Source organism: Lonchura striata, chromosome 3 (assembly GCF_046129695.1).
Source record: "Lonchura striata isolate bLonStr1 chromosome 3, bLonStr1.mat, whole genome shotgun sequence".
In the NCBI taxonomy this organism is placed as follows: domain Eukaryota; kingdom Metazoa; phylum Chordata; class Aves; order Passeriformes; family Estrildidae; genus Lonchura; species Lonchura striata.
Window position 1 is genome coordinate 27061820 of NC_134605.1, and position 12417 is coordinate 27074236.

The 12417-nt window shown below is 43.1% G+C and overlaps 1 protein-coding gene across 1 annotated transcript; it reads right to left on the reverse strand.

The window, feature by feature from the left end:
• Positions 1-789: 789 nt before the first annotated feature.
• CFAP36 (cilia and flagella associated protein 36) lies at positions 790-12345 on the reverse strand. The gene is made up of 10 exons (XM_021527525.3): positions 12180-12345; positions 8599-8663; positions 7602-7703; positions 5696-5810; positions 4680-4767; positions 3995-4046; positions 2992-3118; positions 2578-2744; positions 2013-2165; positions 790-1313 (listed from the first exon to the last, which is right to left on the reverse strand). Exons 1-10 carry the CDS (start codon positions 12292-12294, stop codon positions 1227-1229), a joined length of 1071 nt encoding a protein of 356 aa, XP_021383200.2. The 5' UTR covers positions 12295-12345; the 3' UTR covers positions 790-1226.
• Between the last annotated feature and the right edge of the window lie 72 nt (positions 12346-12417).

Consider the following 12417-nt stretch of genomic DNA (forward strand, 5'->3'; position numbering starts at 1 on the left):
CCAATTCTCTTCAACAGCTTCCCAAGCCAAGTTCTCCACAGGAATCCCAAGGAGCGTCAGTCCTTGCTCTGCTCCTCACCACACCAACACCTGCTGCAGTATAGCAGGAGCTTTAAAAACACACTCAAATAGGAGGTTGCTTCACAGCAAAACCAAGGATGTAATGAATTTTTATAGTTCCTAGGAAAGGACTGGGTGAAGTGGCAGTAGATACCCTGTCAAACACCAGCCTGCACTCCCGGGAAAAGGTGACACCCAGGGCTCTCTGGCTTTTCCCTAGGGCTTTCACCTCTCGGTGCTGGTTCCCAGTCTGCCCTTGTAGGCAGCTGCATTTGTTCTCCTGCCTGGGCCTTTCCACTGCCACTTCTGGGGAAAGAAGAGAACATCGGCTAACATGTACCAGTTCTAAATGCTATTTTAATAAAAATTCCATGAAACTAGAAGGGGTGTGTGTGTGTTTGTCTCTTACGAGTAGCTGTAGCAGGTCATGGCTAAGGGCGACCTCTCAATGAGGCCAATGCCATGAGCAAAGGGCGACCTCTCCTGGCTTCTTTCTGAGTTTGTGAAAGCCAAACCTCCAGTAAAGGACTTAAAAAGATTTCTGCTACTCTGGCAGTGAATTGCTGGGAACAGTCCCAGCTTTGCACTAAAACAATTGCAAACTGAGACCTGGGGCCTGGGAAACTGCCCCAAAAGCCTGTAAAGCACTGTAACCTGGAGTTAATTTGTGAATGTCTTGGCTCCCAAGGTACACTGACTTTCTCACAAATGAGGTGATCGAGGGTGCACTTCCTTGTGAAACCAGACTTTATTACACTGCGCAGCTGAAAAAGAGCCATTTCTTCATAATGGACTAATAAAAGGAACCACGTTCTGCACTGTTGACATGAAAAGTTCCAATGTTGAGCTCTGAGCTGTTGCCACAGGAATTCCTTTCCCAGCTCTCCATCAGTGCCTCTGCTCTCAGGGCCCAGGGCTGGAGCAGGGCTGTGCTCTACAGTGATGGCACGGCCTTGCTGCGGGAGTGTTGGGGAGTTTCCAGCACTCTGGAAAACGTGCATTCATGGTGTGTTTCAGTGGCATTTGCAATAGGGAGTTACCAGGTACTGAGCTGCTTGTCTGAAAGTTCTATAAATCCCAGTGCAAGATTGGAAATCCCTTCACTTACTCATAATTTATTCTAAAACATCCTTCTGTTCTTGGGGTCAGCAATGAGCCTCTTAAAACTACCGCTTATTAATTACTTCTTCTTTTAGCTTTTCTGCAAGCATCTTCCTCTTCTGGAGCAGCCTTTGCTTCTCTTCTGACATTTCCTAAAAACAGTGAAAGCAACACTGCAATGAGAACCATCAGCCCCACCATGGATCAGAGGGATGGATGGGGCTCCTGCCACCACCCTGCCCTCTCCCACTGCTCTGATCTGTGCTTTGGGAGCCCCAACTTCAGCTCCTCCTGAGCAATTGTCCTGAAAGCTCCCCAGTCACCAGGATTTGGAGCACCTTCTGAGCATAATATAATGCACAGCAACTGTGAAAAATATTTGAGGCAATATAAAATCTTTGGACCTTAGTTCACGCCCTTAAGTACTTGCTCTGTAAAGGAGAGTGATGATTTTTGGGTTTGAAACAGAGTAGTTACCAACTACATTGTTTTCTAATGTTTTCTAAGAAGGGTTTAAGGCCTTCAAGTATTTTCCTCTTTTTTGAGAGTTTTCAAGCATTTGCAAAAGAAAAGAAAAGCCCTGAGATTTGAGGAGCCCAGACAGTAGGTCACAGACTAGGAGCAAACTGGCATTTTATCCATTCATAAACTGACGTTAATCAGGAGGGTCTGGTGATGCTGAAGCCAACCAATGCCAACTTCATCACCGAAACTTCCAGCCCGAAGCTTCTGCAAAAGCAGTAACTTGGAAATATTTCCCTCCTTGTTCTTTTTAACCCATTCCCACTCTTCAGCAGCAGCATGGGCACCTGCAGTAAAAGCACCTGTGGGTTTACATGAAAGTGCTTCACCTCTTTGGGAGGGGATTCCTCCTCCTTCTGATCAGTGCTGAGTGGTGGTACATTATTTCTTGACTCTTTCTTCGTAGCCAGCAACAGGTCTCGTTTTTTCTTTAGGTAATCCTCACGTTGCTTCAGCTGCTGCTTTTCAGTTTCGGATAAATCCTGAGGGAAAAAAATTAAAATTTTGAAATTAATTTTTTTGTGTCAATGTCCTGTGCAAGAAAAGTACATTTACATCCTATTTGCTTCCAAAATTACCAGGTGAAAACAAATCCAAGTCGGGCTTCAAGTCAGAGCTGTCTCCTAAGAAATTACTAAAGGACTGAATGCTGAATTCTACTCTGAAACCAGAATTCGTAAGCTGAACTTTACGCTAATTAAACTGTGAATAGCATAAAAGAGTGTTTACATATTTGTTTTTTTAAAAAAAAGAATAACCCAAATCCACCTGATTACTATAACAGAAATTCTGTATTTAAATATAATACTATTTTAAATATATATTCTACATATAATCTTCTATTTTTGCATTCTAGTCCTATGTTTGGCTTTTTCAAATTTGTTTTTAACTTACAGATCCTTTCTCCCCAGCTTTCTGCACTGTGTTCTCTGAACCTTTCCCAGCAGACCTTTTCTTAGTGTCTTCTTTACCCTTGGTACAAGAGGGCTGGAGTAAGTTTTCAGTTCCTCTTTGTACTGGACAAACTGGTTTGGGGTCTTTTGTAGATTTATGAGATCCCTCTAAATAATTTTGCATAGAAAACAATTAGAAAGAAGAGAAATACATGAGATAAAAATAATCAATCAGAACAGAACATCATGGAATAGTGAAACATCCCATGTTGGAAGGCATTCCTGCAGGGCAAATACACTTTATTGACAGCGTTATCCCAGCCAAGTTCTTAAAATCTTGATACAAGTGGACTCCTGAATCATTTAAAACCAGCATCATGTTGCCCACGCAGCACTGCACTCCCCCTAAAATTACCTAATGGGCATTTTGTAGTTTCTTCAGAATCCTCAGCTCCCTCAGTGGATTCCTTAACTTTTACAGCTTCTCTTGAATCTCCTGGAATATTGTGGGTAACATCTGGAGCTTTGCGTTTAGCATGTGCCTTGAATTAGAAAACAAATAAACCCAAGTGTTACATTTCCTGGCACTGTACCTCAGGTACTGAACCGTCCATACAAAGCAATCTCCCAGAAGAACTTCCAATTAAAACTGCATTGTTTACACTACAGACAATCCAACTCTTCTCTCAGAATTTCTGCCTAGAAACTGTCTATGCTGTTGATCAACTGTGTCATTCATGTCAGAACCCCCACACCATTCATTAAAATATGAAATTATTTTATGTTGAAACAGTCTTTTAACAAAAAACTTATCACTGAACACTATCACCTTCTCTGGCCAGGTGAACTTGACTGGGGGCTCTGCAATCTGGATTGTTTATCAAGAATATTCATATTCTTGGTGGTCTGTAGAGATTTGGATAAAACTTGCCTGTTTTCCCAGTCAAAAGGAGGTTTATTGCCATGATTCCACAATCTGAACAGTCCCCATTTCCATTCAGTTTCCTTTCTTTGTGGTTTACTCCGATGGACACTAAGGGATGGTGTCTTGAAGAGGATTTCTGGGTCCTGCTGATTAGTTCTGTCTTGTGAACACCTAATTAATAACTACACTGTCTATCAAGTCATCCTGAAGGTAATTCTTATGGGATTATGAGTGCTGTCATCTCCAAGCAGCTTACACTTTGAAGGCTCTTTGATCCTGACAATATCAGCAATTCAGCTGCTCTCTGGATCTGAAATGCTGACACCCATTAGCAGGATTTCAGGATTCAGGTGCTGAGCAGGGAATGTGCTTCTTGTGGGATACTTCATTGATGGAACACATGGCCTGGAAGGGATCTGGGCACAGCCAAGACAGAATATCAGGGGATTTCTTAATCATCCCCATAACTCATATACAAAGGTAAGATACTCACTTCTTCAGTCCTCTTTCTCTCTTGCTCTATTTCATACTCTTCCTTAGATTTTCTGAAACAATAAACATGAGTAAATACTCAAAACTCATTTAGTGGTAGTGATTTTCAGGGAAGTTTAACACTGCTTAAATATTTGAGGAGTATCAAAGCAATTACAAGGTAATGTGAATTTGTCAGTATCTAAAATGTTTCCATGACTTAAGTCTTAATAGAAATAAATACTGGGATAAACACACAAGTGCCCACTGTCCTCAACTACCTTTGTGCTGAAATAATTGTGTAAGAATTTCCAGGACTTACCTACCCCTTTATTTAATTTGCTAATTTGAAGACAGGAAGGGAAGTATTCCCAGAATCCAGAGGGAAAATAGCTTTATCAAATATAACCTGGATGGACTCATCTCCTATTATTTTGTGTCTGTGAACTGGGAGTGGGGGAGAATCTGCAGAAGTTGTACTGGTCTCAAGCATCTCAGATCACAGCAAGAGTTCTCACTCACTATTTCAATATTCCTGAGCACAGCCACTGCCCAGCACCACTCATATTCCCTCAGGCTGGATATTGACAAGAATGTTCCTGTTATCTCTAAGATGATGGCGGTTCCCTGGAAAAGGCTGGAAGAGTCAGGTCCTATAGACCTGTATTTTAAAATAATATACAAAGTTGGACTGATTGATTTCTTACCTTAGAACCTCCCTGAGTATTTTCATTTCTTCCTGTTCAATTTCACTGAATACATCAGAACCCTCTGTCAAACACTCAGGCAATATACCTGGAAAAAAACAAGATTTATTCATTATTCTAAGGAAAATTATTTTGTGCTCCAGTTGGCAGAGAAGAAAATTTAAAAAAAACCCAAACAAAAGAAAATCACACTCACAAAGCCAAAGCCATGTAAACTGTTTCCAAAAAGATCCTAGAGGAAAATGTCCTAAATCCTGTTAAGAAAAGTTAAAGATTTCTGGCAATGAAAGTTTTGACCTCAAAGGTTAAGCCAAATTCTGTATTGACCATTATGTGGCATTTCCTGTAGGCTGCAATTCAGCAATGGCCACCTGAACCACTCTCAAATCTAGCTGTTATATGAAAGGTGAAATTTAAAAATTATTCTCTGACAAACACTCATACAGTAAGAAGTAAGTACAATGAAAGACACAGAAGGAAGGAGTGAGATTAAAACCCTTTCAGAAGCATCAACAGAGCAGTGAAGTTTGGTGTGGATTATTTTCTCTTCATCTTCTTTTTCATGCATGTATGAGCATGATGAAGGCCTTAACTTGTACTTCCTGAATGGATTTTTCAGTGTGAATTGCACAGTAAGCAGACACTACAACATCCTTGCCATGCAGGGAGCAGAATTACAGCTATTGATATTGCTCCTTTTGAGGAACTGCCCTAGCTGCCTTAGCTCAGAAATGTCATTAAAATTCTGCAACAGAAAACTCAGTCAAGTTTCACAAAGAAATTCAGACAAACAGACCTGAAATATCTGTTAACTTTACAGTACAGACAGCTGTCACCAAGAGTGCAAGCCAAGGACTAAGTAATGAAATCTCTGTCCCAGTATCATCAATAGGGTGTTTTCCTGTAACCTGAACTGGAGCAGAACCAGCATTCCACACTCATTTATGAATGGCTTAAAGAGTCATCAAAAGAACACTAAAAACCTTCAGAGAATCCCCACATTCATCACTTCTCACCATTTCTTTCTTTGATGATTCGAATCGCTTGCAGTTGCATTTCAATATTTTTCTGTACCATCATTTTTTTAAACAGTCTAAAATCTTCTGCTGCCAACACTGTTTGCAGAATGGCCTGTGGGAGGAAAGATATGCACAAAATTAAACCCCCCACAGAAATCCTAACCAGCTCAGTCTGTTTGAAATTAGCTGGATTTTTCAATTCTGGGGAGCATGTTTTTAATAATTATATTTCATTCTATCTGTCTGTTTTTCCAGATATACAAGAAGAGCTCATGGTCAAGAAAATAACTTGGTGGGTTACATCTTTAGATCAACATGTCTGCAATAACATTATGACAATATTATAATATTATGACAAAATTGGGTTTCCCAGTTGTCGTGGTTTGACATGGAAAAATCATTTTTCTTGGAAGGAAGAGGTCAATTTGGATATTGACCAATTGGAGGTGGACACGCCTCTGAGAACACAGAGGGGTTGAAAGCAGAATTCCCAGGGGAACTCGCTCTCTTTGGTTCTGGTCAGCGTGCAGTGCAGCCTCTCCCCTGCCCGGCCGTGGCTGGGTGGGGAGGGGAAGGCCCATGGCCTGACTGAGGTGGGCCCAAGGGTAGAGGGACTGGAACCCCCTGCAGATGGAAGGGTGGAGAAAAAATCTGGGATGTCTCTGTTGCCCCCCGCCCCAAGAGTCTCTTGGCAGTGGTGGCTTGTCAGCAATTTCACCGCGGGGAAGGAGAAGAGCGAGCGGGGAGGGGCCGCAAGGTGCCCAGCCACTGCTGTGGGAGCCAGATCCTGGGCAGAGAGCCAGACAGGGAGTCGGGACTTTTAACCCTTCCTTTAGAAATGAAAGCTTTGTGAAATTTTTTTCCCCCTCCTTGGTTTGAAAAGAGAGGAAGAGAGACACCTTGGACCCTGGGATGTTAGAAGGAGAAATTTTAGATAAGAGGGGGACAAGGAGTGGCTTTTGGCTGGACTTTTTCCTTGGTAGCCACCGACTGAATCAATCTTCTCCTCCAAGAGAGACTGTATTTTAGGAGGATGTCGGTGAGCCAAGAGACCTCCTTCAGCTGGGAGAAGACAGAAGTGGAGCAAACAGAGAAAAGTTAGGGAGGTTTGTGGTGGTGCCCCCTGTCCTCAAAGAAGAAGAGAAGAAGATCTCTGTTCTTGGACCCTCGGCCCCAGGGGGAAAATGGGGGGGTACTGTGGTCCCAAAAAATGGAAAAACCTGAACTGTTGTTTTTTCCCCTCTTGGCAGGGCATCCTTGAAAGGAAAATCCTAAAAGCAGTCTGTCCATCCATGCATTGGTGGTGAGAGCACTGTGCATGGAAAGGCGAAGGGTCACCATGGCAAACTTTTTCTCTGGGTGGTGCCATGTGTGACAGGGAAGCACAGGATGTGGCAGCTGTATTTCTTGGGGGGTCTGTGGCACAGGAGAGGCTCCTCTCTCCCTCAATGGACTGAGTATTGATTGTCTGGAGAGTGGAAACCTGATTGGGGTCCAGATTGTGTCTTGCTGTGGTTTGTTGGAGTTGGGTGGTGGGAGGAGGAATGCTTTGCAAGGTTTTAATTTTGAATTTTGTGTGTGTTTTTTTTCTTTTTCCTTCCTTTATTTCTTTTATAGTAGTAGCTTAATAAAGTTTTTTTTTCCCTGTTATTAAGCTTGGGCCTGCTTTGCTCTGTTCTGAATTCCATTTCACAGCATTTATTTGAGAGATTGCATTTTCATGGGGGCACTGGCATTGTGCCAGTGTCAAACCATGACACCAGTGTAAGCAAACAGCTGTAGTTCAATTGAAAACAACAATTTCACCATTAAAACTTTTCCAAGTTTCATCTCCTGCCAGCTGTGTTAGGGAAAACATCAAGCTGAGAATGAAATCCATATATTCCTTAATGAAAGCAAATACCTGGGAGGTGTGGGTCTTTGCAAGAGGAGAAGAAAAAGCTTCTTGAAATTTCTCCTCATTAATTCCAACTTCTTTAAGGTAGTCCTCTAGTAATCTCTCCACCTGTAAGAAAGTATAAGCCTTAGCTTCTAAGGTTTTTCCCTGAGAATCAGAGGAATTTTTGTCATGATTGTCTATTCTTTTCTGCTGATGTGGTTTATAAACTCAAAGGAAAATCACTAAATAGCATAACTGACTTTTCTGATTTCAAGCTTTATTTGCTTTCATGCACTGTTCAAAATGAGCATTTTTATTGCTAAATTTGATGATTCCTTAACATATCTTCTCCAATTTCCAGGACTCTCACTCGTGTACCTTTTCCCCAGATTCCTGGCTATTATTTCTCATGGTTTTTTCATGAAAATAAAAGGCTTTTTGCCAGTCTATGCCTGAAAGCCTTAAGGGTCAGAGCAGAAATGAATGTTGGTTTGTATTTCTTCAATCAAAGCTTTTTAGTATCATGTATTTCCCAGCCTCATTACAGAAAGTGTTAGAAATCTGCAAGTATTATTTGATAGGTATTTAAGCTTCAAAACTTTCCTGTCATTTTTTCTGATAATTGAAAGATAATTCGAAAGATTTCCCAGACTCATCGGTGAACAAAATACAAGTTGTGAGTGTTTTCAGACATCCTGCTGGTTGTCATTTTCATTTGATAGAAAATAACATTATCAAGCTTGTAAATACAATCTTGAAGGTTGTGGATATATTAATTTTAATGATGAATATATAAAACAGCCTAAGAGCTATGAGTGTGTCACAGTTTCTTTTCTATGTACCTAGTCTTTAGGTATATAAATGCACATGACAACTACAACTCACAGGATTTCTGAATAACATCTGGAAAAATACTAAATAACAATAATAACCCAATTAGAAGTTCATATAAATACTCAGTTAAATAACATTTTAAATTCTTTTGCTTAGAAATTTACCACAGACAGTGAATAATGCTCACCAGAGCTTGGTACTCCTGATAAATTTCTGTGTAAGACAACTTGCTTTCTTCTTCATCATCAAAAACTGAGGAAGGGGAAGAAGTAACATTTTGCAGTCAGTGTACAAACCACCACAAATTAACTTACACCCTAAACAGCAAGATTAACCTTTAGAGGGTAATATATTTAATCAATGAAAATATAGGCCATGATTTATCAAAGTCCTCTGTTTTTCCACAAACTCAGGCTAAGTGTGTGCTTTTGATAACTGAAAGCAATTAAGCTGCATAATTTAATACTGGGAAAATGTATCTTCATAACAGACTTGTAAGCAAGTTGAGGATTCAGCAGATACATTCACTAAAAGGTAAGTTTTAATATAAGAACTACCCCCTATGATTCTGTGTAAGGTTGTTCTTTGGTGGCAGATGACAGATCTGGAGGGCAGATCAGACAGGAAATTTCTTACTCTCCATGTATTTACATGGAAGAGATATTTATTAATGACATGAACCATCTTTTAAATGTCATTCATGTAGTGAGAAACCAAGGTGATACAGGGAAATGAGTCCCTGCCTGCAAAACCAGATAAACCCAAAGAGAAAATGTGGTGCAGTTAAGTGATATTTTAGTTAAATCAATGTAATTTATGAAAAATGGACATTCCGATACTAAAGTCCATATTAATCATATTAATGTAAATTCACATCAAAATCCGTAACTGGAACTACTCAAGCTCATGATCTCTATGCTGCAGAATATCTGGAAGAAGCTGAGAATGAGAGGAACTGAAAACTAAGGGGTGGGGGGGTGGTGGTAATGTACATTTTTTTCATGCCAACAACTAAGAGAGGTAAAGTAAAACCTGGCAATTAAAGCAAAGGCTTAGAAATAAGTCTGCCTCAATCCCCTTCAAGATTAGCCACTTGGACAAGTCACTTGCCAGGAACATTCTTTGAAGTCATTTGAAGAATGGGAATTCTGCTTAAATTGGTGAACGAGTGTGATTTATTCTTCATGTACATGTGACATCTCTGATGGTGGTGATGCCGTGGAACCAGTGCAACCTTCACACAAATTCAGAGTGACTTTTTTTTGAAGGCATCCAACATCTTTCCCAGTTGGGACAGCCCTGAGGCCACATCACTCCAGACCTGGACACAGTGTGAGCTGAGGTGGCACTTCCTAAAGCAGCATCACTTTCTAACACAGAAGTGCAATAACAGAAATCCAATGACACATTTCAGGTCCCCCAAAAGCAGAGGAAAATCTGGTTTTTAATCATACTTTGGAAAACCAACATTGCTTGGGGGTTTTGCACAAGGCAAAATTTTTAATGAAGAAATTAAAATAAAAGGCTTACACGTATCTAGGATTAAATTCAAATTATAGGGAAGGTATTATAGATATCAGTTCTATGCAACCACCATATTACTAAACTTGACAAGTGAAGACACTTGACAGCCTCTGTTGTCTCCTCCTGGCTGGGGATTGCTACCAGCTATTGCAGACCCCAGCTTTCACCTTGGCTTCTCTGTCCCTTTTTCCCCCACCCTTCCTGCCCTGGGGATCCCAAGCACAGGGATGTCACCCCTTGGTGACAGCTGGCCTGGCACTGCCAAGGCGATGTTCCTCCTGCAGAGCAGAGTGCGAAGCTGGCACACTCTGTCCCCGGGCTCAGGACACAACGGGATCAAGTTCAGTGCCAAGTAAAGCCAGCTGCAGTCAGCATCTCCTCTCAGCTAAGTGGCTTTAAGGACTACTTGGAACAGAGACCTTGGATTTTCTTGAGTCAGGGCTTCTGAATCACGTAGTCATTATTCCTTAAGGTTTTGGCACAGCCTTTGGTCGCCCACCAGGAATAAAAATCTTAAGAACCACAGTATGAAGACAAGCCAGGGGACATAGAAGTCCCGGGAGACACTCATTATCTTCTTGTTAAAACTGAAGATCTTGGCTAGGACCCCTCAGATGGAATGATACACACCCATCTATTTAATTTCAGTTTGACGTAAAAGCAAGTTAACCAAGCAATAAGAAATTAATCAAGTTCCCAGAAAGAGGGAGGGAGAGAAGCAAACACTTGCTAACAGATAGAAAACCATTACAATAAGTTTAGAAGTTGAAGTGCAAGGACTTGGCCGAAGTAACTACAGTTGTAAAATGAATTCCTCACATACTGACTACCAAAACCTGAACTGTATTTTTGAGGAGTCACAAATTATTGTCAGTTAATCAGAGTGCTCCTAATTTGCTAGTCCAACCCAAAATCAAATGTTTTGGGAATGCAAAGGACTCTGTCCTGACAAAGTATGTCAGTACAAAACCAGCACTGGAATCAGCCCAGCAGGAAGTGACCATTACGAGCCTGCCTCACACTAGGTGGAAATTTACAGCGGTTCTACAAATCTTCTTACTGTCAGTAAATTCCGCTCAACCTTCTAAGGAGAAGGGATCATTGCTCCTGAGAGGGATAAATCAATTCCCTCGATAGCTAAACCTTTGCAAGACAACCAGAATGTTAGGCCCACCCTAAGTTTTGGCAGACTTCCCAGGACAAAGCTTCCAGTCTAGGTTTCTCTAGCCCGTCCTCGCCGTGAAGGCTCCAGGAGCTCTCCCTTTCTCTTTTCCCAGTTTTAAGAGGGAAAGGCATATGGACTCATTACAGTCGTGCCTCGTGCAGAGTTTGGGGGGGGCGGGGGGGGGGGCGGGGTGTAGAAACGATTCAGGGAGAAACTGAAAGGTGATTTTTTTCCAAAAATCACAAACAAAAGCTGCCTTTGTTTTTCCAAAGGGCTTAGGCACTGCTTTCAGACCTGCCCAAATTGTCATTACTTTGCTACTGTAAGGATCCAGGTGTTTTTTGGCAGCAGAAGTTGTTCTGTAAACCGAAGTAATTTAGCCAAATCTCTGCATCAGAGAGTCTACTTCCTCCTTCCCCCTCTGCAGATACAAACCTGCACAGGCCTCCCCTGGCCACAGGGCAATCCTGGCCCCCCCTCACTGCCTGTACTTCCACTTTACCCAGGCTGCTCCCCAGATTATGCCTTGGTTATCTCAAGAAGACAAAGGAAGAAATGGAGGTCTGAACTGGAGTTACTTCCAAGCTAAACTCACCCACAGGATCACCTACAAAACGTTGCCGGTGATCACTGACAGTTTTGACTATCATTTTTGCGAGCTCCTAAAATTGAGGGATTTTCACCTCTTAATTGACAACGTTCGCATAATTGCAGGAATTTAACTTTGAGCCTTCTCTTCCTCTGTTGCACTGACCGGATGGCGCTCTCGGTTGTCCAGACCAATTTCCTAAGGACAGCTCCCGGCTCTGGGAGAGCTTTGGAGGCCGTGCCGGGGTCCGAGGCGCCGCAGGTACGGCGCCCGCTCGGCGTCAGCCGTGAGCTCACGCCATAATCCGAGGGCGAGCTAATGGATGCGAACGGCGCCTCCGACACACGGCTGGCCGGCCCGGGGGACGCGGCGGGCGCCGGGAGCCCGGCGGGGGCGCGGCCGGGCGGGCAAGGGCGCTCCCGCCCGCCCCGGCGCCCAGGGCCGCCCCGCGCCCGGGCCCGGCCCCGCCCGCCCCCCTCACCCTCCTCACCCTCGCAGTTGTGCTCCATGAACTCCAGGATGGGGATGGACCAGGCGGGCCCCCGCAGGAACCCGGCGATGGTGTCCACTACCCACTCCACGTCGTCCTCCTCCTCGGCCGCCATGGCCAGCGGCGCGGCCACTATGGCAACCGGCGTCACGGGGTGGGTCCTGGGGCCGGGAGCCGCCCTCACGGCATTCCCGGGAAGCGCGGCCGGCGGCTGCGGCGGGCGGGGAGTGGGGAGGGC

What these genes read in the sequence shown, in the direction of transcription:
- CFAP36 (XM_021527525.3), bottom strand. Translation starts at nt 12,294, where the DNA reads ATGGCGGCCGAGGAGGAGGACGACGTGGAGTGGGTAGTGGACACCATC. An exon ending in CAAAGACCCACACCTCCCAG is followed by an intron (nt 5,811 to 7,601) that starts GTATTTGCTTTC and finishes TTCCTCCCACAG; the next exon opens with GCCATTCTGCAAACAGTGTT. An exon ending in AGGAATCCCCTCCCAAAGAG is followed by an intron (nt 1,314 to 2,012) that starts GTGAAGCACTTT and finishes CACTGTTTTTAG; the next exon opens with GAAATGTCAGAAGAGAAGCA.